Source organism: Nicotiana tomentosiformis, chromosome 12 (assembly GCF_000390325.3).
Source record: "Nicotiana tomentosiformis chromosome 12, ASM39032v3, whole genome shotgun sequence".
NCBI classification, from domain to species: Eukaryota; Viridiplantae; Streptophyta; class Magnoliopsida; order Solanales; family Solanaceae; genus Nicotiana; species Nicotiana tomentosiformis.
Genome location: NC_090823.1, coordinates 130821016 through 130845800, shown reverse-complemented (window position 1 = coordinate 130845800; position 24785 = coordinate 130821016). Strand labels below are relative to the sequence as shown.

General features: G+C 35.7%; 3 protein-coding genes across 12 annotated transcripts; 2 read left to right on the top strand and 1 right to left on the bottom strand.

Moving 5' to 3' along the window:
* Positions 1-1525: 1525 nt before the first annotated feature.
* LOC104085412 (putative late blight resistance protein homolog R1B-23) lies at positions 1526-22391 on the bottom strand. 10 transcript variants are annotated; one of them, XM_070192047.1, is made up of 8 exons: positions 22101-22391; positions 17279-19975; positions 15889-17177; positions 15493-15606; positions 14723-14839; positions 12756-14189; positions 2279-6379; positions 1526-1829 (listed from the first exon to the last, which is right to left on the bottom strand). In XM_070192047.1, the coding sequence occupies exons 2-3, from the start codon at positions 19924-19926 to the stop codon at positions 16043-16045; spliced, it is 3783 nt and encodes a 1260-aa protein (XP_070048148.1). In that variant the 5' UTR covers positions 19927-19975; positions 22101-22391; the 3' UTR covers positions 1526-1829; positions 2279-6379; positions 12756-14189; positions 14723-14839; positions 15493-15606; positions 15889-16042. The 10 variants fall into 10 exon arrangements, with proteins under 10 accessions (XP_070048148.1, XP_070048146.1, XP_070048145.1 ...); XM_070192045.1 differs by lacking the exon at positions 14723-14839 and having other exon boundaries at positions 12756-12941; positions 13065-14189; XM_070192044.1 differs by lacking the exon at positions 14723-14839.
* On the top strand, positions 3770-5321 carry LOC138903403 (uncharacterized). The gene is made up of 2 exons (XM_070191376.1): positions 3770-4335; positions 4679-5321. The coding sequence occupies exons 1-2, from the start codon at positions 3770-3772 to the stop codon at positions 5319-5321; spliced, it is 1209 nt and encodes a 402-aa protein (XP_070047477.1).
* On the top strand, positions 5394-7641 carry LOC138903402 (uncharacterized). The gene is made up of 3 exons (XM_070191375.1): positions 5394-5622; positions 6585-6698; positions 6782-7641. The coding sequence occupies exons 1-3, from the start codon at positions 5394-5396 to the stop codon at positions 7639-7641; spliced, it is 1203 nt and encodes a 400-aa protein (XP_070047476.1).
* Positions 22392-24785: the final 2394 nt, after the last annotated feature.

The following is a 24785-nucleotide window of genomic DNA, read 5'->3' as shown; positions in this document are numbered from 1 at the left end:
GGGTATAAATGAGTTTTTGTACGTAAAATGAATGAGAAAAATGAGGTACAAAGATATAAGGCACGCTTTGTTGCATAAGGATTTTCACAAAGGCTTTATATCGATTATGAAGAGACGTATTCTCCTGTTATGGATGCTATAACGTTCCGTTATCTCATTAGTTTTGTTGTTCATGAAAAGTTTGACATGCATTTAATGGATATGGTCACAACCTACTTTTACGGCTCACTTGATAATGAGATATACATGAAAATTTTCGAGGGATTTAAAATGCTTGACGCATATAATTCGAAGTTCCGAGAAATGTTTTCAATCAAATTGCAAAGATCTTTGTATTCAATGATCTTCTCAAATGCTTAATGACATATTCAATGACATATTTCTATGCTTAATGACATATTCAATGACATATTTTTCTTCACTTTTCATGCCTATATAAAGGCCTTGTAATAGATAGGAAAATACACAATTGAAGAAGAAATAAGAATCTCTCTTCCTCTCTTTCTCTCTATATCTCTTAGCTTGTTTTTCCTTGTTCTATATTGTTACTTTGAGTTATATTTCATAATACCATTCAGATTTTATATCAGCAATTTGCATTAATTTTCACGTTACAGTTGACTTTAAGGACAAAGAGGAGCAGCATTTACCAAGTCATTTTTTTCGGTTACTTTTTATTTATTCTGTTTCACATGGCTCTTGACCTTTCTAAAGGGCAAGTCCTTTTCTATTAGGACTGGTCAACTAAAATGAAGTTTTACAACTCAAACAAATATTGGTAGAGTTTTCAAGGTTCGAATAATTGTCTATGAATGAATAGGGCAACTCCACAATTGTTGAAGACAAATACCTTAAGCAAACTAGATTAGCTGGGAAATCATAAGGAATAACACAGAACTCCAAATCCAACACTTTTAGAAACTTGAAGCTGTGAACCATGTGGGGGATGGCGTCAAGTGAAATAAGTGGCGAAGCCAGAAAGGGTGTTCAAACTTGAAAGAAGTAAAAAATATTCCCGGACAGAGAGTGTTCAGTATATATTGTATACCTCTAAAACCTAATATTTTACTTATATACACAATGTAACTTCGATAAAGGGTGGTCAATTGATCACTCTTAAGAGAATGTAGCTTCACCCCGGGTGAAATGCTTTCGTTATGCACAACTACAGAGCCAGCATATGGCGGACCAAGCTCCATCCTCTAATATGATACTCTTCACTATGAATGGAAATGCGATGATCAAGCTGTGAACAATAGACTGTGGGAAGAAGGATTGGCATTTTAGTTCACGTGAATACATAAATTAGTAAAATCATAGGATTATATTTATCGTCAATGTAACTTAAACACTCAATCAATTGAATGAAAAGAGTAACACTAATTGTATATTACCGTCTTATCCATAGGAGAAGAATCTCTTCCTTTGCTCTCTCTTTGCAGTAATCATGCAATAGGTCAAGTTGTTGCAGACGTTCAAAATAGACTACAACGAGCAATACACAAAAGGTAGCTGGAGATAACAGTTAGCAAATGCCAAGTCAACAATAGTAGTAAGTCAGAGTTAGTTAGAAGTTGTTATGACAGGATTCTACTCAGTGTAATTCAACAGATTCACAATAAAACATCTGAACGTACAGATTACAATCTTCAATAGAAAATATTACAATTTCCTCTCTAATTTCGCTCAATTCATCTTCTTTCGTTCTTTCTTTTTCATTGTTGATCTTCTCGAGCTTCTCTGTAAAGCTCCTGACTCAGTTGCTTAATCCTCGAGCTCTTCACAAACTTCCTGCAATTAAGCTATCACTGAGCTCCAGTCTTCATAGTCTGTAGAAAAAAGTCCCAATGAGTTAATAGCTCAACGTAGTACTCCCTCCATCTCATTTCCTATGAAGGTGTTTGACTGGACCCGGAATTTAAGAAGAAAAAAATTGACATATAAGCTAAAGCTATATGACATATTAAAGGTGTAAACTTTTTTGTTTGAAGAATAAATCTTTTTATAAATCGTTTGTAATCATCTGCATTTACTTTGACAACAGAATATTTATAAGGAGGGAATTACTAATTAATTGCTTATATTGATAGAAACTATAGGCTTCTAGCATACATCCATCTTCAATTTACTGCTACAGTTCATATTTTTAATTGATAGTACTTCTATTTCAAGAGCTTTTACAAGATTTAATAAATAAAATACTAAAAACATTAACAGATTCCTGCAATTAAGCTATCACTGAGCTCCAGTCTACAGATTTGTCTAAGTAATACTGTACCTGAATATGAATAGTAATGCCTTGTCGCGCTGATAAAGACCTCGAAACCATAATTCCGATAATCTTCAACTTGTGTTTTCCAGATATCCCTCGCTGAGTTGTTGATAGATTCGTTGCACTCCTCTACCTTAATAGACTTTAGAGAAGAGATGTCCCCGAAACAAGACGGGATCTCCTCAAGAGATTTACATTCAAGCAAAATCAAGTGTTGAAGGTTAGGAAAGGCATCGTCCTCGACAATGCATCCTCCAATGCGGAGGTCATCTAGTTCCAAGACTTCGAGTTGAGGGTACTCCCCATTTCTCACTTTTCAAATCTTGGTGTCGTTGTTGTATTAGAGCATGATACGTGGAACAATGAGGAAATGACAACTGACATATTTCATTTAAAAGATGTATGAAGCGCAAGAGGTACGAGGCAAACACCCACGAGATAATGGGGAACCAACGTTAGAATCTAAAACAATTGTTGAAGAGGCACGAGCGGAATGAATCAAGACTGGAAAGAAGAAGATTCACGAACCTACAATTAATGAAGAAGGAGAATCAGAATCGTTACAAAATTTTGATAGACAGTTACGATTACCAATCATAACGGATAATTAATGTCGTTAAAGCTCATAATGATTCCGCCATAAATAGGAGGAAACGTTATATTTGTAAACTCCTATATAAGGGAGGATAATCTCATTTGTAAAGACACGTTCGGAGTACTATCGAAATATATTCATTTTCTCTTGCTTATTCAGTGCAATCAATTATTCTTTCTTTTTAGTTACTTTTTGTCAACTTTATTTCCTTTTAAATGAATTACTGAGAAAGTAAGGAATTATTTGGTTATCAATAACCCGAGTTCTTCTAAAAATAGGCTTTGACTAAAGATATAATTTTTTGGTTAAACAAATTGGTTCCGTTACCGAGAACCTGATAATCTTTTTTACTTTCCAGATCCTTCTTTCTCACAACCAAATCATGTCAACTGTTAATGAAAATAACCAACAGGAGGGACGATCTCCTCCAATTCCTTCACCACAGGAATCTTCATGCCATTCTCGAGAAGGAACACCTGAAAGATCCACGTCTCACACAAATGAACATGGAGATGAGCAGACTATCGAGCAAGATGCTTTAAAATAATTGATCGTTGAACATGTGAGCAATGCTCTCCAAGAGTTTTTAGGGGATTGCCAACTGCACCACCAACTCCTCCCCCAAATAATAAGACAACTATAGAAAATCCACGCTCGGGGCTTGCCAATTCAGGAAGCGGGGTAACTCCCAATGAATCACGTGATGGGAGGTCAGGTACACCAAATAACTCTGATTTACAAAATGTGGTACTAACTTTGCAGAAACAGATGAAAGAGCAAAACGACCGCATAAAACAAATACCTGGCGTACCACCTGTGATTAAGGGAGTGGATATCGATAAATATTCACAACAACCTTGAAAGTCGAGCGCGGCCCACTGCCCATTCCTAAGAAGTTCAAAATGCACATCCCAAAATATGATGGAACAACTGATCCACTAGATCACGTAACTGCATTCACAACAGGCGTAAAAGGCAATGATTTGACCAAACAAGAAATTGAGTCAGTTTTGGTCAAAACATTTGGAGAAACACTCACGAAAGGGGCATTAACATGGTATTCTCTTTTACCTGAAAATTCTATTGATCCTTTTGCTGAGCTTGCAGATTTATTCATAAAAGCACATTCGGGAGCTCAAAAAGTTGAAAAAAGGATGGAAGATATCTTTAAGGTAAAACAAAGAGATACTGAGTTACTGAGGGAATTTGTGGATAGATTTCAACATGAAAGAATGATGCTTCAACGAGTACCTGATAATTGGGCAGCCATGGCGTTCGCAAGTAATTTGAATGAAAAGAGCTCAGAAGCCACGAGAAGACCCAAGGAAAGCTTACGAGAATTCCCTGCTACAACATGGAACGATGTATATAACAGGTACAATACCAAGCTACTGATTGAAGAAGACATCGTTGCACAGTCAAGGGTTGATGAAAGAACAAATTCAAGGCGATCAGATTCTGAAAAAAGGTCTGGTAAAAATAGGTACGAGCCTTATATGGGACCCGCGGGGGGGAGAGGGGGTGTTCAAACCAGAAAATGTATGGTCTGAACCTAGATCGAGGAATAGAGATACGGGATCATCATCCAGGTTCAGAAAAGAACGGGATGTACGTGATAGAGATACCAACACGAATGCAAGGATTGGTGATTACAGTTTCAATATTAGCACATCTGAGTTGGTAGCTATTTTAAGGAGTATGGGAGATAAAGTGTGGTGGCCAAAGGAAATGAGATCAAACCCAGGCTGAAGAAATCCAGATTTATGGTGCGAGTTTCATAATGACCATGGCCATAAAATAACGGATTACAGATTATTACAAGGTGAAGTAGAGCATTTGCTAAAGCAAGGCTATTTAACCGACTTATTTAGCGAGAAAGGCAAGCAATCTTATATGAAAAATAGACAAGAACCTCTAAAACCTCCGTCTCCAAAAAGAACAGTTAACGTGATAAGCGGAAGGGAAGAAGTCAATGGTGTAACATACACAACTGCGAAAAAGACGTCAAAATTCACTGTGACCCACGGGAAGCGAGTTCGCCAAGTTTTGGAAGAAGATAGTATAACATTTGATGATGCAGATGCAGATGGCTTGATAATCCCTCACAATGATGCACTGGTAATATCTTTACTTATACATGATACTAATGTAAAACGAATTTTGATTGATCCAGGTAGCTCCGTGAATATTATTCTTCTAAGAGTGGTGAATGAAATGCAAATGGGCGACAAGATAATACCAAAAGCGCGATCCTTATCTAGATTCGATAATTCAACCGTTATTACAAAAGGTGAGATAGTGCTTACCACATTTGCAGAAGGAGTTATCAAGTATACGAAATTCCAAGTAATAGATACGAACATGGCTTATAATGTGATACTTGGGAGGCCATGGATTCATGACATGGATGCTGTACCATCTACGTTACATCAAGCCATTAAGTTTCCTTCATAATAGGGAATTCGTCAAATCCGCGGAGATCAACAGGTTTCTAAAAATATCAATTCAGTGGTAGATTCGCGCACGATGAATGAAGATACGAACAAGAATCTCGTCGAAGATGTGGTAAATCAGATCTCAGCTGAAAGTGGCTCAAGGCAAACAGATGTAGATTTCAGACCCGATGTCATTCAAGAACCAGAGAAGAATGAAAACATCAAAACAACAATTGAAAAACTCGAAGCTGTTGTACTATTCAAGCAATGGCCAGACCGAAAAGTTAATATTGGAGCGAAGCTGAGCCCAGAAATGAGAGGTAAGTTAGTTGAGTTTTTAAAAGCTAACGCAGATTGTTTTGCCTGGTCGCATTCAGATATAACAGGTATACCTCCGGAGGAGATGACCCACAAACTGAATGGAGATCCCTCGTACATACCTGTCAAGCAAAAGAAGAGGAAGCAAGGCTCCTTCAAAAATCAAGTGATTCGGGATGAGATACAAAAACCTTTAAAAATCGGTTCAATATGGGAGGTAAAATACTGAATTGGTTAGCTAATACTGTGGTAGTTCCAAAAAAGAATGGAAAATTGCGGGTTTGCGTGGATTATACTGATTTAAATAAAGCTTGCCCAAAAGATTCATTCCCTTTACCACATATAGATCAATTGATTGATTCTACCGCAGGTCATGAGCTGTTGAGTTTTTTAGATACATATTCAGATTATAATCAAATAAAGATGGATCCCCTAGATGAGGAAAAAACTTCATTTATTACAGACATGGGAACTTATTATTATAAAGTTATGCCTTTTGGTTTAAAAAACGTTGGGGCCACGTATCAAAGATTGGTGACCAAAATATTTCAAAAACACCTGGGAAAGACTATGAAAGTCTATATCGATGATATGCTAGTCAAATCTGCACGAGCAGGAGATCACTTTCAACACATTTCAAGCACCTTCGGAATTCTTCGCAAATATAATATGAAATTAAATCCAGAAAAATGTGCCTTCGGCGTGACTTCAGGTAAGTTTTAGGTTTTCTTGTATCTAACAGAGGCATTGAAGTGAACCCTGCGCAGATCAAAGCCATTAAAGAAATTTCAGATATACTCACGAGCAAAATAAAGGTACAAAGGCTGACATGGAGAATAGCAGCTTTGGGAAGATATGTTTCCAAATCTTCGGAGAAAGGTTTTAAATTCTTTTCAGTATTGAAAAAGCAAAATCAATTTGAGTGGACTGATGAATGTCAACAAGCCCTTAAAATGTTAAAAAGCATATTTGTCAAATCCACCCCTGCTAGCTAAACCAAAGGATGGAGAGAGGCTACTCGTCCATCTTGCAGTATCAGAAATGGCGATAAGTGTAGTTTTAGTACGAGAAGATAAAGGTAAACAATCTCCTATTTATTATGTTAGTAAATCTTTGTTAGATGCTGAGACTCGATATCCTCATTTAAAAAACTTGCTTTAGCATTAGTTATGGCATCCAGAAAGTTGAGACCTTATTTTCAATGTCATCCTATCTCTGTAATAACTCCTTACCCTCTAAGGAATATACTACATAAACAAGAATTGTCAGTAAGATTGGCTAAATGGGTTATAGAACTCAGTGAATATGATATTATGTACCAACCTAGAACTGCAATAAAATCACAAATTTTAGCAGATTTTGTAGCGGATTTTAGCACAGAAATAGTTCTTGGCACAGAAAAGGAACTACATGTATTCACCGGCTCTAATCCAGGTACATGGACTCTATTTACTGATGGCTCCTCGAATGTTAAAGGAGCAGGTTTAGGTATTGTTTTAATCCCACCTTCGGGAGAAAGTATAAGACAAGCAATAAAATGCTATCCCATTACTAATAATGAAGCAGAGTACGAGGCTGTAATTGCAGGTTTGGAACTGGCACGAAAATTGGCTATAGAGCAAATCATAATTAAAAGTGATTCCCAGCTGATAGTTAACCAGATGCAGGGGACTTATATAGCTAGAAAGGTACGAATGCAGCAATATTTGGAAAAGGCACGAGAATTGATAAAACAATTTCAGACATGGAAATTTGTGCAAATACCCAGGGAAGAGAATGCGGAAGCAGATGCACTAGTGAATCTCGCGTCAGTTGTGGAAATAACAAATGCAGAAAACGCTATCGTGATACATTTGTTTCATCCAACACTCGACCAAGATAAAAATGAGGTAAATTTCAATAATTTAACTTGGGACTGGAGAAACGAATTTGTTAATTTTCTGCAGTATGGAACCTTACCTGAAGACAAGAAAGAGTCTCAGTTACTTCGACGAAAAGCTGCCCGTTACTACTTAATTTGAGGAAATTTATATCGAAAAATATTCAGAGGACCTTTAGCAAAATGCCTCGGACCTGCTCAGACAGAATATGTGATGAGAGAAGTACACAAGGGACATTGTGGAAATCACGCAGGAGGAAGATCCTTGGTAAAGACTTTAATTAGAGCAGGATACTACTGGCCGAAAATGGAAGAAGATGTAGAAAGTTTTGTGGCAAAGTGTGATAAATGCCAACGATATGGCAATAACATGCATCGCCCAGCAGAGCTATTACATACGGTTATTTCTCCATGGCCATTCATGAAGTGGGGGATGGATATCGTGGGACCATTACCACAAGTTAAAGGAAAAGTACGGTTTTTGCTAGTATTAACAGATTATTTTTCCAAATGAGTAGAGGCAGGAGCCTTCAAACATGTACGAGAGAAGGAAGTCATGGACTTTATTTGGCAAAACATTATATGCCGATTTGGAGTGCCAAGAGAAATCGTATGTGATAATGGCCCACAGTTGAGTCCAAATTAGAAAGGTCCTTACAATATTCGAAGCATCGCTGGAAAAAGGGCTTATGAGTTGGAAAACATGGAAGGCAAGGTACTACCGTCGAATTAGAATGTTGTTCATTTAAAGAAGTATTACTTCTAGGCAAAGGAAGTACCCACGGTCAGGTATCGCTCAACTGTGATTTTATTTTGTTCTTTTAAATTATATTAACAATTTTAGATGATAGGCAAAAAGCTAGCCCATACCAAATGATGACATTAGACCCTAAAGACACGCGGAATACAGAATTATTCCCGGTCTAAGTTACAACCTTTCTGATGGAAATAAAAAGAGTTAAGCAGTCATCATCTAAATGTATACCTCCGAGTCCCGTATGTATTTTCCTTTTAAGGAAATTGACCAAATGGAAGGAACAATCAAGTGCTCGAGGTTTCATACTTCAAAGCTCTAACACTTGGGGGACTGTATATATAAAGGCAAAGAAGACTAAAATTCATAATTCAAGCTTGGATCAGCCCAAAAGTCAAAAGTCAAGAGCTAATCAAGAGCCAAAAAACTTTGAAGTAGCCTTGATAAGGTATAAACTCGCGGGAAAGATACAATATGGACACAAGATACATTTCAAGTTCCTACGAGTTTATAGGTTAAGGGCAATAATTAGTCACAAGTTACTAAATAGACCCGAAATTTTGAAACTTGTTACAAAGAAAACAGTTATGAAAGAATTGTAGATGTTGTACAAAAAGTTATTTGTATACATGAAAAGTGTTATATAAAATTTGAAAGTACAAAGCATGAAACTTCCTCAAATTATTCATGAAACTTCCTCAAAATATTCTTTTTTTACTACTTTCATATATTTACACCAATATGAAGTTGAGACGTCTTCTTCATTAGTATCGTTTATAAAAGGGCCCTCTTTTATAAAAATTCGTGTCTATCAAAATCACAAAATATTAAAGCATTTTAAATACATGTTTAAAAACCAAAGAGTAAAACAAAAACTCAACATCAAAATAAGCAAATATTTATATATTAAACTTGACCAAAACTAAGGTACTTTTTTGTTATCAAACCCCAAAACAAGATAGGGGTAAAAACTAACATCCATTCCAAAAAAAAAAAAAAAAAATTCCCATCAAAAAGTTTCAAATAAAACTAAGGGGCAGCATCCAAGGTGGCATCATCAGCAATGGGAGAAGATTCAGCTTGGGGAGTAGGGGCTTGAGCACTAACTTCACAAGGAATAGGATCATCACCTTCGGGAACACCAACCTCAGGTGAGGAAAAGCTTTGACTTTGCTGAGTTTTTTCAATCGTTTCTTTAGCTTTGGCGATCTCAACATTCAGGTCGAAGCCTTCATGGCTAGCCTCTATCAAAATTTCGAGGAGGGTATTCAAAAAGCCCAACTCACAATGAGTATCAACTTATCTTCAAGAGCTTCATAATCTTTCTCCCACTGATCAATCTCAGCCTTCATCTCTTTTTTCTCAATTTTGGAAGCATCGAAGGCAGTCTTCAAAGGGGCAAGAGAACTCTCCAAGAACTTTATCTTATCATAAGAGACACGAAGATCTTCTTGAGTTTATGTAAGTGATTGAGCTAACTCTCCGGCATAAGTCTCTTTCTGGTTAAGAAGTTCCTTCAGACCCCTTATCTCTTCAATGGCTTTCGAAAGCTGCTCAGCGAATGAAGACTCAAGGATATCCTTGTCTTTGCCAACTTGACTTGAAGATGCCTTTTCAATTGCTAATTCAGTCGCAACCATCTTCGCTTGTTGCTCCAAGGCATTTTTCTCCTCATCCAAAACTTCCTTCTCCAGTTGAAGACCCTCAAATTGCTCCTTCCAGTTGTCAGCTTCGGTACCGTAATCAATGACTTATTGCTCGGTATGAACAATCCTTTTCATAAGCTTTGTGCCTATCAAATTGATCTACAAAAGAAAGGAAGGGAGTTGTGGTTAAATAAAAGAAAACAACAACAAGAAAAAGAAAAGAAGCTAAAACTCGAACTTTCAGAGATGAATGAACAATATCATTCATCCAAGTCAATGAGCCGTGACTCTCCAATTCTGCCTTCTCTACTGGACCAAGCAAAGGTTTCAACCATACATCAGCTTGACCAGAGACTTTCTGTACCGTGTGTTTTGACTTTCTAACCAAACCTTTGAGAAAGGTACTTCCAAGACCTTCTCTCCATAGGGGCAACTGGCAATAACTTTTCTACCCTAGCACGGAAGTTAGGAATCTCCTCGAAAACTTCCATGGTTGCTAAAAAAGTAGACATGAGTTTAAAAGTTTCTTGTTTCAAGAAAGAAAAGAAAAGGTAAAGGAAAAACACTTACGTGCAAAATTCCACTTTTCTGGAAAAGGCATATTCTCTTCACCCACCAAAGCACTTGTGAGAGCAGCTACAACGCGAGCATACCAGCCACTATCTTTATCATCCTTGGGGCTAACCAATACCCTCTTGCTTCTGGCCACAAGTGAAAACACCCCTTCACGAAATAATTTGAAGGAATAAAGATAAAGCAAATGATGAAAGGTGAAAGGCAGGGGAGCCAAGTTAGATAGGTAACGAAGGCATACAATAGCCCTCCAAACAATGGGACCAATTTGTCCCAGGCATACATTAAAGAAGCGGCAGAATTCAATGATTACTGGGTCAATGGGTAGTCTAAATCCTAAATTGAAAGGATATGTATAGATAAAGGAATAACCAGCCTGATATGAGGTTATTCTTTGGTTTGGATCAGGAACTAAAACTGGAAAGTAAGGTTTCCAGTTATATTCTCTTCGAACAAGAGAAATTAAACCAGTGGTAATTTGAGTAGGATAAAGATCTGTACGATCATGAGAAGCTAAAGGAGAAACTTGATTTCTTATGGTTTCTCGATCAGATGAGAAAGAACATTCATGTGGAACAATTTAATCAACCGTTGGTTCACGTATAGATTCACTCGATTCCCTATTTCTAGAAGAAGATCTAGGGGTTAAAGAAGCCCTAGGTTTAGAAGAAGAAGAAGTGGGAGTAGTGGTTTGAGATGAAGAACTACGAGTGGACAACGAACCTAAACTACAAAGTTTGCCTCATCTTCTACTTCTCACAGGAGCAGATGAAGGAGCAAGTTCATCAACAATTACGACTTTGCAAAGGTCAAGAGTTGATGAAGACATGGTTGTATAAGGAATTAGCAGAGGAATATGCGTCGAAAAAAGAAGGAAGAAGGAAGAATGAAGAACATTGTAGAATAAAGGTTTCATAAAACCTAAGAAGTATGAAAAGTCCTAAAAACGATGAGAAGCCACGGAACCAATAATCAAAAGTCATGTGGCATATGCATTAAATGGAGGTGACATACGACGCGTTAATTCTGAAGAAAGCACAATGATGCTTGGGAAATGGCGGCAAAGAATTCTCGCCATAAATATATACCACTTACCGAATATTCAATTGTAGAATAATCAGAAAGTGGGGGACTATCTGTATTGGTTGTAAATAAATGATACACGTGGAATTATATTTAGCTGACAGAGCATGATACGTGGAACAATGAGAAAATGACAAATGACATATTTCATTTAAAAGATGTATGAAGCGCAAGAGGTACGAGGCAAATACCCACGAGATAATGGAGAACCAACGTTCGAACCTAAAATAATTGCTGAAGAGGCACGGGCGGAATGAATCAAGACTGGAAAGAGGGAAGATTCACGGACCTACAATTAATGAAGAAGGGGAATCAAAATCGTTACAAAATCTTCATAGATAGTTACGATTACCAATCATAATGGACAATTAATGTCGTTAAAGCTCATAATGATTCCGCCATAAATAGGAGGAAACGTTATATTTGTAAACTCCTATATAAGGGAGGAGAATCTCATTTGTAAAGACACGTTCGGAGTACTATCGAAATATATTCACTTTCTCTTGCTTATTCAGTGCAATCAATTATTCTTTCTTTTTAGTTACTTTTTGTCAACTTTATTTCTGAGGAAGTACGGAATTTTTTTGTTATCAATAACCCGAGTTCTTCTAAAAATAGACTTTGACTAAAGATCTTATTTTTTGGTTAAACAGTTGTCACTCTTTTATTTTTGTTAATTACCGTATCTCGGTGCTACGTTACTATTTCGTTTTTATTACCGTAAATATTATTTCTGTGGAGGTTTATTCCCCACATCCATTTTATATAGCCACTCAGAATGTATTTCAGTTTGAGTACTTTAAGGTTCTGAAGGGAAGCAATTGCTGAAAAGTGATGAGGATGCAGGTGAAACTTCTCTAGTCTCAGGTTTTTGAGGTTTGGTGAAGAGATGCAAAAGGGGAGGGTATTTTCATCAATGTGAAATGGCGACTTATGACTAATCTGCAGCATTTCATGTTGTGGTGGAAAATTCAATACATAGTACTTTTCAGTCTGCCTTTGAAATTTCTCTCTATAGTAAAAATTGGTACCCTGGACTTGGCATCTAAGTTCCCCTAGATTTGGTGTATTTCTCAAAATCATTTCCACATCCAGGACACAAGAAAAACATGGATAGGAAAAAGAGTTCTCAGATCATAGGAGTATGTAAAATTATACGGCTAATTGTAAATACAACTTGAACACTAATTGGTAAATTACCGTTTTATCCATAGGAGAAGATTCTCTTTCTTTGCTCTCTCCTTGTAGAAATCATGCAATAGGTCATGTATTCGACATGCTTTAATCTTACCTCCAATACTCCTCTTATTTCCCATCACTAGATTTCTTCAAATAAGATTTCCCAAATAGCCTTCTGCTATATTCTCCAAACTCTTGCCTTCACAACTTTTTATGAATCATTCGGAGATCCACATGCGTGTCAATTTCAAAACGTTAATCACACTGTCCTCTAAGAATGCTCCAAAGTAAAGAAAGCAGAGGTTTATATGGTAGGGTAAAATCCCATACCTATGTTCTATAATGGCCCTTGAATCGCCGTGAATGTGGGGAACTAAATTATTGGCCACTTGTTCCCAACATTCTTCTTTCTTCTCTGTATCTGCAAGAATACCAGCCACCAAAGCAACTGAAAGAGGTAACCGACCACTCTTTTTTGCAATTCGTTGCCCAATATTATTTAAGAGAGGGGAGCATCTTTCTTCACCAAACACCTTCTTTCGAAGTAACTCCCAACTTTCATCATCGCTAAACATACGAAGCGAAAGGGGATCACTTCGAAATCTAGCATAATTGGCAACCTCATTATTTCGCGTTGTTACAATGATTCTACTTCCATTATTGGTATCTTGAAAACAACCTATTAGATCATCCCAAGCACTAGCTTCCCACACGTCATCAAGAAGGACGAGATATCTTTTGGAGAGTAAAACTCTACGAAGCTCATCAGCTAGTTCATGATCACCGCAGCTTTCTCTACTTTTAGAGTCCTTACCGATAACATCACATAGAATGACCAATAACAAGTTCTTACGTGGATATTCTTGAGACACACAACATTATGCACGAATATCAAAGTGAGAAACAACTAACCTGTCAGAGTATAGTCTGTAGGCCAGAGTCGTCTTGCCTAGACCCGGCATGCCAGAAATTGAAATAACATCTCGCCCTCTGGTTCCTTTTATTAGTTGGTCTCTTAACTTTTCTATGACATCCTTGGAGTGCTTGATGACGCATGAGACGTACTAGTGTTCTTCGGAGCTTCTTTGCATATACATGCATCAACTATGTACTCTACCTCATATGCTTTGCCAATCAATTGTGTAGCACAATGGTGAATTTTGTCGAGGTCAATATTCCCTTCTGTAATAGCCTTGAGAAAAGGTTGCAAGCTCTCGAGTTCCTTCTGAATTATTAGAATTTGGTTCGTGACAGAAGCTAGTGAATTTGAATGGCGGCTTTGGAACTCTTCAGGTTGTTCAAAAGGAAATCAACATTGCCTAGTCCATGAATCCTAGGCAATATAGATTGAAACGCCTCCCGTATGGTGGGGTAGATCACTGTGCTAATGAGCTTTAACTCTTATTTGCAAGAAAAGCAAAACATTGATTTCACCTAGAACAACCACATCACGGCCTGAAAGATACAACCAGGCAAGCATTGATGCATGACCAACCACAGCTAAAACATGAGCGAAGAAACTAACATGATATTGGCTCTGAGGTTCTGAAACAAAGCAAACGAAATATTGCACCAATTTCAATTCCTTTAAAACATCTTCAGTATGTTCCTTGTTTTCCGGAACATAAACAAGTGAACAAGAATCATCAACTAGATCACAAAGATTCTCTACCACAGTATCGATGAATTTAGTAAAAAAATTGAGAATTGCAGCAATACCATCCTTGTTGGCTGAAAATGGTAAGGATGATATTTTAGGAAAGGAGTATTTGGCTCTAATTTCCATCTTAATCAACCAAATCTTGTTTTGTACAATAAAGGGACAAAGATCAAAGTACTCGGCTAGGTGTAATTCAGAAAAGTCAAATAGAGCATCTTCAAACAGAGCTTGGACTTTCTGAACGACATCTAGCATGTTGGGACATTCATCTGTGTAGCTCTGCAAGCTGAGAAAAATATCCAGGAATTTGAATTCCCGTTTAACGAACCTGACTGTATCTTTCGTAGTATCAGGCAAGTATAAAATATCGTCAAGTTGTTGCAAACGTTCAAAAAGACGATTCTTTGAAGACAAGTATCGGTTAGAAGACATCTCAAAAGTTGAACTGCAAAAGGGAATTAGGAGAGAAATTCAGATGTTTGATACTAAGCCTTTACATACAAAACAACATTTTATACTACTTAGGAGGTTTTCTTCTCTTTTCTTAGAATTTTATATTCCATAACTACTATTACTACTTATATTTTAGTTGTACTCCACTATAACAAGTTTATAGCAATTTGCATTCTCATAGCAATTACAATATTAAAGATAGTAGACTTCAAGGACAAAGAGTAGTCAAAGTCATCTTTCACCCTTAAAAATAGTCATATAACATGGATAGACAATTATCAGTCACATGTGGATATACCTAAATCTACACATAACACTATAAGAATCATTATATGATGTAAGCAATCAAACAAGAAAAAAAAGTACTAATAAAAAGGAAATAGTGTTTGTAATACACTTTAATACAATTAACGAAAGAGCTAATTAGTTTGGGTGGATGCCGTTTCGAAAAGGACATATATGGGCCAACTGTGTAACTCTAAGGGCATATATGGACCAACTATGTGACGGTAAGGGCATATTTGAGCTAAAGTATTAACGAAGGGCAAATGTGCTCAATTTCGTATAGTACAAGGGCATATTTGGACCTTTGCCCTTCTTATAATAACAAAAAAAACAAAAAAACAAAAAAAAAAAAACACTAACCTAAAAGTTCATGATCTTCAAATTGTGTTGGCTAATACTCATCCTCCTCCTCCTCGTTATCGCCTTCATCACCATTATCATCAGCAGCAGCAGCAACACCATCATCATTATCATCTATCGGAGAAAAAGAGATCAGTTAAGTCAGTAGTTGTAAACTTAAGTGTTAAAATCTAATTAAACAAGAAAGCCTACATGAAGAAAATGTGTAGATAAAAAGTTATGATCTATTTTTAAAGTTTTTATTTTTAATAATAATAATACTAAAGCTTTATCCAAGATTTCAAGCAAAAGGAATAATAAGTAAAAGGCGTTGCGTTAGAGAAATAGGAGAATCGATTTAACAAAGTTTTAAAATGAAACTTCAATGTACGCAGTAAAATTTTCTGATTAGTGTACCTTAGTCTGAATTGTTATTTTCCTCTCTAGAAGATAGAGACCATTGGCGGAGCCACCTTATAGCAAACACCCCTTGGCGGAACAAAAATACATTATGTAGGTAGGTTAAAAAAAATTATATGCATATATACTATATGTTGACTCCCCTTCACTTTTATATATTTTGAGACCCCTTAATAACATTTCTGACTTTGCTAGTGATAGAGACCCGGAACTCTGAATTCTGATAATCTTCAACTTGCGTTTCCCAAATATCCCTTGCTGACTTGTCGACAGAATCATTGCATATCCTTACCACAATGGATTTTAGAGAAGAGATGTCTCTGAAACAAGAAGGAATCTCCTCAAGAGAGTAGCAATGACGCAAAACCAAGTGTTCAAGGTTAGGAAAGGCATCATCGGGAACAGTCCATTCTCGTAAGGAGAATATATTGTATAATTTCAAGACTTTGAGTTGAGGGAACTCGCCATTGCTCACTTTCCATTTCCTATCTTTAAAGTACACCCACTCCAGTTTGAGTACTTGAAGATTCTGAAGTGAAGCAATTCCTAATAAGTGCTGAGGACGTAGGTGAAACCATTTTAGTTTCAAGTTTTTGAGATTTGGCGCAGAGATGCAAAAGGGGATTTTTTTCTTTGGATTTGAATTATGAATCTTCAGCGTTTCAATCCCTGTTGGAAAATTCAGTACATAGTACTGAAAGTTGTCAACACCCTTGACTCTGCATCTCAGTTCCCGAAGATTAGGTGTTTTTCCCAACATCAATTCTGCATCCTCGACACAAGAAAAACTTGGAGTGGAAAGAGTTTTCAGATCATCAAGTGTTTTTGAGTTCTCATGTAATTCTTCTGCATTTTCTATGGTAAAGCTGCACTTCGAAATATGAAGATGCATCAATTTAATCATCTCCCACAGTGTAATGGGTACTGACATTTTGCCTTCATCATTGTGTATTATCAGAGTTTCAAGATTCCAACAATTGGCTATGAATGATGAAATCGACGACTTCGAAGTTTTTGCAGCAAGATACCTCAAGTAAACTAGATCAGTTGGGAAAGAATCAATACAAGTGAACTCTAAATCCAACACTTTCAGAAATTTGTAGGTGAAAAAAATGTGGGAGAGTTCGTGACATGTAAGGTGAACACGATTATGCATAATGAAAGAACCAACATGTGACAAGTACGAGCTTGATTCTCCAATATGATAGTCTTCACCATAAATGGACATGCGATGAGCAAGTTGCTTGTGACAGTAAACGCGGGAAGAAGGATTAGTATTTTGATCACTGCAAATATAGAAATTAGTAAAATTATAAGATTACTTGTCAACATAACATGAACCACTTAATTAATTGAACCAAAAGAGTGCCACTAAATGGTATATTACCGTCTTTTGATCGATATGAGAAGATTCTCTTCCGCTGCTCTCTCCTTGCAGAAATCATGCAATAGGTCATGAATGAGACATGCTTTGATCTCACCTCCCGAGCTCCTCTTAGTTCCCATCACTAGATTTCTTCCAAAAAGATTTTCCAAATAACCCTTTGCTATATCCTCCAAGCTCTTGCCTTCACAACTTTTTACAAATCCTTCGGAGATCCACAACCGTGTTAACTTTGAAACATTAATCACACTGTCCTCTAAGAATGCTCCAAAGTAAAGAAAGCAAGACCTCAAATGATAGGGTAACATCTGATAACTTTGTTCTATAATGGCCCTCGAGTCTTTGTGAATGCGAGGACCTAAATTGTTGGCCACTTGTTCCCAACATTCTTCTTTCTTCTCCGTCTCTGCTAGAATACCAGCCACCAAAGCAATTGAAAGAGGCAACCGGCCACACTTTTTTGCTATTTTTTGCCCAACTTTTGTTAGGAGAGGGGAAAAGCTTTCGTCACCAAACACCTTTTTCCGGAGTAACTCCCAACTTTCATCATCGTTAAACATACGAAGTTGAAGGGGATCACTTTCAGATCTAGCGTAATTAGCTACTTCATGATTTCGGGTTGTTAGAATGATTCTACTTCCATTATTGCCATCATGAAAACAACCTATTAGATCATCCCACGCACTAGCTTCCCACACGTCATCAACAAGGATGAGATATCTTTTGGAGAATAAAGCTTTGCGAAGCTCATTAGCTAACTCATCAGCATGATTTTCTCTACGTTTATAATCCTCACCAATAACATCACGTAGAATTGCCAGTAACAAGTGCTTACGTGAATATATTTGAGACACACAACACATTGCACGAATGTCAAAGTAAGAAACAATTGACCTGTCAGAGTAGAGTCTGTAGGCTAGAGTCGTCTTTCCTAGACCCGGCATGCCGACAATTGATACAACATCTCGCCCTCTGGTTCCTCTTATCAGTAGGTATCTTAGATCTTCTATGACGTCCTTAAAACCCACAAATTCATCATTCATCATTGGAGACCTTGCCAAATTTGATGATGTATGAATTGTGCCGGTATCCATTGCATCCTCAACTATGTTTTTCCCCTGAATATCTGCTACCTCTGCTTTGATAAGAGTAATCTCCTCCATGATATCCAAGAGCCAATGCCCTAGGCACCAGACATGAACTTTGCATATACAAGCATCAACAATGTGTTCTACCTCATATGCTTTGTTAATCAATTGTGTAGCACAACGTTGAATTTTTTCGAGGTCATTGTGTTGCTCTTGTGAAACAGCCTTCAGAAAAGGTTGGAAGCCCTCAAAATCCTTCTGAATGATTTGAAGTTGTTTCGTGACAGAAGCTAGTGAATCTGAATGGCGGCTTTGGAACTCCTTCAAGTTGTTTAAAAGGAAATCAACATAGCCTAGTCCATTAATCCCTGGCAATTTAGATTGGAACGCCTTCCGAATGGTGGGATAAATCACTGCGCTAATTATGTGTTGAATGTTACCCGGCAACTGATCGAGAACTTGTGCAGGGTTCACTTCTGCAAGTGATATGTCTTCCTTCTCCTCATCCTCGCCTTTATATAAGGAATAAACGAGAAGCCCGACATCAATAATGACAGTGTCAATATATCGAAGAACTGACAGAAGTTCAAGATCTCGTATCGGCACATGGATGATATTGGCTCTCAAGAGGTTGAGCATCTCCTGAAGGTTTGCCAAGTGATCATTCAAAGCAACTCTCTGACTGGAGTTGCTATTAGCTGGCAGTTCCACCAAATTGTGTAGAATTATCTTCACAAAACTGGCTTCGGTGTCAGCTGCTGGCTCATGTTGGATGTTGGGATACCATCCTGACTGTATTGTCGCCTTCAAAGATTGCAAGACATTAACATAGATCTCGCGGATGCATGGTTGAATGGGCTTAATCCTCATTCGCAAGAAATCAGAAAGCAAAACATTTATTTCTTCTGGAGCCAAGTCTGGTAAATACAACCAGAAAAACGTTGATGCGTAGCCAGCCACAGCTAAAACATGAGTGAAGAAATTAACATGATGTTGGCTCTGAGGCTCTACAAACCTCTCTGAAACAAAGCAGAAGAAATTATGCAGCAAGTTCACTTCCTTTAAAATAACTTCCACATGTTCCATTGTTTCGGGAACAAAAAGAAGTGAACGTGAATCATCAATCTTCACTAGATTAGGAAGATTCTCTGCCATGGAATGGATAAATTCTGTTACAAATTTGGGAATAGCAATACCATCCTTGTTGGCTGAAAGTGGTAATGATATTTTAGGAAAGGAATATTTGGCTTTAATTTCCATCTTAATCAACCAAATCTCATTTTGAACCGAGTTATAGAAATCACAGTAGTTGGCTAGGTGCAATTCAGAAAACTCAACTGCAGCATCTCGAAAAAGAGAGTGGATTTTCTGAGTGACATCTAGCATGTTGGGTTCATCTGTGAAGCTCTGCAAGCGGAAAAAGATATCCAGAAATTTGAATTCGTTTTTTAAGAACTTGACCATATCTATAAAAGTTTCAGGGAAGTACAAAATATTGTCAAGTTGTTGTTGCAGATGCTCAAAAAGACGAGTCTTTGAAGACAGAAATTGGTTAGAAGACATCTTTTCTCAGAAGTGGTGAGTGATCAAAAGAAATTGTGATGAAGTTGAACTGCAAAAGGGAAGAAGGAGAGAGCAATTCAGATGGTTTGATACTAAGCCTTTGCATTCAAAATAACATTTTATACTACTCAGGAGGTTCTTTTTTTTTCCTCTTTGGATTCCTCTTTGTTTGGAATTTTATATTAGTTGCCAGCTATCATATAACCACTCAATAAATTTCCATTCACATTTTATATCAGCAATTTGCATTAATTGTCACGTTAAAGCTGACTTTAATTAAGGACAAAGAGCAGCATCATTTACCAAATCATTCTTTTTTTCTGTTTCTTTTTTATTTTTTCTGTTTCATATGGCTCTTGACCCTTATAAAGGGCAAGTTCTTTTCTTTTAGGATTGGTCAACTAAAATGAGGTTTTACAGCTTAAACAAATATTGGTAGACTATGTATGCAGTTAAAAGTTGTACTTTTTAGATGCAAATTGCTCAACACCTGATAAGGATGCTCAAGCAAGGCACATAAGTTAATGACTAGTACTAAAAGAAAAACCGACTAAAACCAGCAAGTCTGCAATTTTTTTAAGCTAAAAGCATACAACCGAAGGAGAGATGATCTACCCTTTTTCAGAATTTTGAATTCCGAAATTAGATTATAAAAATAGAGCAATTAAAGTATGGAATGCATGTGGCACGAGATTCCTTTTGTTATCATTTGTAATGACAAGTTTATAGCAATTTACATTTCTTAGTAATTATAATATTAAAGATGGTAGACTTCAAGGACAAAGAATAATAAAGTCATCTTTCACCATTAGAAATAGTCATATAACATGGATATAAAATTATTGTATCACATGTATATACATGGATCTGTTAATTATCAGAATGACATTAGACTTTAGACATATCAAAGGAAACTTCTATCATATATATGGATATTATTTGTCATTTCACATGGAAATAAATAGCTCTACACGAAACAATACAAAAAATATTGGATCTGAATAATCACATGACAAGAAAACAGTAACTAATAGAGTACAACACATTTGTAATCAACCATCAAGTTCACAAATCAAAGAGTATCAATTTATTAAATGAGAAAACAAGAAGTCTAGAAATATTAAAGGTAGCTTATATAACTGTTGTTCAACTTGGAAGGAGCGCAATAAAAAATTACAGTCTAAGGAAATAAGCAATTAGCAGTAAGGAATCAAATAATGAAAGTAGATTAAACAGAAAATATAAGAAAAGTAGCTTGCTTCCATAGAAAATCAACTCGAAAACATTTGTCCTTTTGCTTCCCTCTGCTTTAAAAGAAAACCAAGATGAATTAAGACAATCTATTTAGGAAAGGTCAACTAACATCGTGAAAACATGTTGAGAGAAAAAAAGACAACACATGCTTTGTAAAAACTAATTTTCTTTTTCTCTTAATTTCTGCAGCATCTTAAGGGGATGTAAACATAACCTTGAGACACAAATTAATCTCTAATTCCAACTTATAAACTACTCATATCCTCCCATTTTCCTGTAAATTTTTTTCCCAAATTCTTTTTCATAATTCTACATGTTTTGTTTTCTGAAAACGAATTTTTTCCCCTCTTCATCAATGTATTTGTAGCCTAAGATTTCCATCGAATCAGCAAGTATGAAGCGTAAATTAAAAATCTTTTATTTATGATTGGTACCGAACTTTCCTTTGCCACATTTAATTATGTTACTACTAGTCAACTTCTAATCGATTTGTTCAAATCCTGAAAGTAAAAAAAAAATGAAATATATAACATGCTGTACCCATCTAGAGTGTAACAACTCATAGTCCCAGCTCCGCTGCTGCAGTATATCAACCCCCAAATTATATACCATCAACCAGATATATCGTGTTTGAGCCTGAGAATGAAAAACTTCCTAAAAATAGCGTTTCTCCCTTAAAATGAGCTTTACATGGTTAGCCAATCTAGATTAATCGGGCACAATGAGTTTCGAATATCAGTACCAAATGGTTAAACAAAAAAAGAAGCCCCAAATATATATGTAGCTCATATACCAAAACAAACAGACACAAACAACTTCTGTTGCATACCTTTAGCTACTATACCCAGATGAAAGATAATGATATTAATTCTTCACCATAAAAGAGAGACTTCAAATTAGCAATTGGAGAAAAAACATACCCAGGAATTGAAGAGTTCCTTACATGATTGGGCTTTGGTTGAATCGACTGATTTCGAATGGGAACCTCAATTTTAACCTAAGTTCATCCATTTTCGTCCGCATAATTTCTCCTATGCCGCTTTGCCATCTCAGTCTCTAACGCTCTCCGCTTGTTTTTCTTTGTGCGTGTGAGTGAATATGTGCTTGGGCGATTTGAATTACCCGCCATTTGATTTGGGCAAATCACAAAGGCCATTTTGGATTTTGGGTAAAACAGATGAACTCGCCTGTGTCATGTGACGTTGAATAGGAGAGGGTATACTTGTCTTTGCATGTAAATAAGGAGGTCATATTAGTCATTAGCTGATAAAAATTAGTTACGTAATTATAAGGGTGTTAATGGTTCAGTTCGGCCGGTTATTTTATAAAATTTGTGTCATACCAATTTTTCGATTATTCTACTATATATAACTAAAATTAGATTTTCGAAACCGTCCCAGTCATATCGGTTTCTCTTCGATATCGGTACGGTTCGTTAATTTTCGGTAATTATTTTTAATGTCATGTAAAATTCACTAGTAGAAGTAGAATGCAATAACATACGTACTTTTATATGACTTAGCAAAACTCTCTAGACATTTTTACAGTTTAAAAGGTGATGAATTAAGAAAATATGTAAGATGGTTAGAGTATAGATCCATCAACTATTCTAAATATACAAAAAATAATATAAATCACACGAGTGGAAAAATATTAACTAAGTTGGATTCAAGAATAAAGTCTATAGAAGATTAAATGTTCAAAAAGATAAATCAAAATCATACGAAGTCAATACATTGTACTTTGCTACTCATAATCACTACAATACCTTGTTTCTTGCTAGTGAACATGTTGAAAATAATTTAGTTTCAATAGAAGTAGCATAATAGGTTTGAGAATTAGGATTTTGAGTTTAATTACTAGTTGGCTTGTAACTGTTTCATAATTCCAAGGCTCAAGAAAAAAATTAACGCTTTATTATTTTTAAACTTAATATATAAATATACAGTTCACATTGTAATTTATTTGGTACGGTTCGGTATTTTTTCAGTTTATTTTCGTAAAATAAAAAATCTACCCTAATTATGGGTACAATTATAGATTGATATAAAAACCTACGATTTTATTAAAAGAAACCTAAAATTCGATTTGGTTCGGTCGGTTTAGTCATTTTTAAATATCCATTGACACACCTACGTAATTAGTTAACGTGAGCTGATAGATTAATTGAATTGTTAGCGGGACAGTTAGAAGGAGATTAGAGGATTAAGAAATATTAAAAGGAAATATCACCGTAACAAAAAGAGGCAGAGCCACAATATCGGTTACGGGTTAGATCAAACCCAGTAATTATAATTCAAACCATATATTTATCTTTAAAAATTTATTAAATATATATAAATTATTAATTTAGAATTTAATAACTAGAATCTCAAACTCATACCCATAAGTTAAATTCTGCTTTGACACGTAACAACAAGGGATTCATTGTGTTTTAATATAGAAATTGATTACCTCCCCCTTTTTTTTTTTATTACGGTCTTGTCAAGGGATTCTACTTTTCATTCAAATAGTATTATTTGTCTAAGAAGCTAAGGGGTAAAATGAAACATTTTCTATAAAAGTTCCCGTTATATATATACTAGTTGGGTTAGCCCAGGCTGTGCCCGGTCCCAATCACCGCAGCTTATTTCAAATGTTTTAGAAATTGCCGAAGACGATTTTCTAAATGAGTATGGTTTATTAATTTTTGAATTTTTTGTTATTGTTCTTTGCAAATACCAAAGTGAGATATAAAAAGTAATATTATTGTAAATAAAGGTATTGTCACAATATCAATTGGAACAATTTAGATTGGAATCACTAATTACCTTTACATTTATCCAAGACAAATCAACAAAGAGCAAAGTAAGCCGGAGTGATCAGCAAAAACTAGTTATGGGTTCTCTATATAATTACAAAAATGCTTGTAACCATTTGATTTCAAGTATCAGCATATAAATTCCAAATAGTTTAGTTACTTTAACTATCTAACAACATCCTGTTTCCTTTTTCATCAAATTTTAATAAGACAACAAAATTTGAAGTACTAATTACTAATTACGTTTGCATCCAAACTTTTGGCATTTAAAGTGTAATCTAATATTCAAATAATACTAATATTGATATATAGATCAAAATCTTCAATTTTGAATCGTAATTTCGTTTATGTTCTTTTAATTAATTTTTTGTGCTATTTATATTTCTAATATTTTCTTAGAGAATCAAACGTAAAATAATAGGCGTAAGATTTAAACATTTCTGGTAACTAATACTACTTAATGAGTTTGAAAAATATATATATATATCAAAAGGTAGTTTTCCTGCACTTTTATATTTTCTTCTTAGCCTCTTACATAGAAAGTCGTAAGGTTAAAAAATTATTTCTTCTTCCATTTTCATATATGTTTCAATCTTTATATTTTACATTTGTTGACATTTATTATTTTCTTTTTATGTATGGGCAAATTATTATCCATTCTAAATAAATATTTTAGATTATTTTGGTCAACAATTTCTTTTATTGGGTATGGAAATGTGAAGCCAAGGGATGTATTTGATTTCAGAAACAATTTATGTTTACATCATAAATTTTAAAGCGGTAAATTTGCAAGTTTCCCATTAAT

Excerpts from the sequence above, each read along its gene's own strand:
- LOC104085412 (XM_070192047.1), bottom strand. The coding sequence starts at position 19,926 with ATGTCTTCTAACCAATTTCTGTCTTCAAAGACTCGTCTTTTTGAGCAT. Across the intron at positions 17,178-17,278 it reads CTCATATCGATCAAAAGACG|TGATCAAAATACTAATCCTT; the intron begins GTAATATACCAT and ends CTATATTTGCAG.
- LOC138903403 (XM_070191376.1), top strand. The coding sequence starts at position 3,770 with ATGCACATCCCAAAATATGATGGAACAACTGATCCACTAGATCACGTA. Across the intron at positions 4,336-4,678 it reads CGATCAGATTCTGAAAAAAG|ATTATTACAAGGTGAAGTAG; the intron begins GTCTGGTAAAAA and ends AACGGATTACAG.
- LOC138903402 (XM_070191375.1), top strand. The coding sequence starts at position 5,394 with ATGAATGAAGATACGAACAAGAATCTCGTCGAAGATGTGGTAAATCAG. Across the intron at positions 5,623-6,584 it reads GCTGAGCCCAGAAATGAGAG|CATATTTGTCAAATCCACCC; the intron begins GTAAGTTAGTTG and ends AATGTTAAAAAG. Across the intron at positions 6,699-6,781 it reads TTTAGTACGAGAAGATAAAG|CATTAGTTATGGCATCCAGA; the intron begins GTAAACAATCTC and ends AACTTGCTTTAG.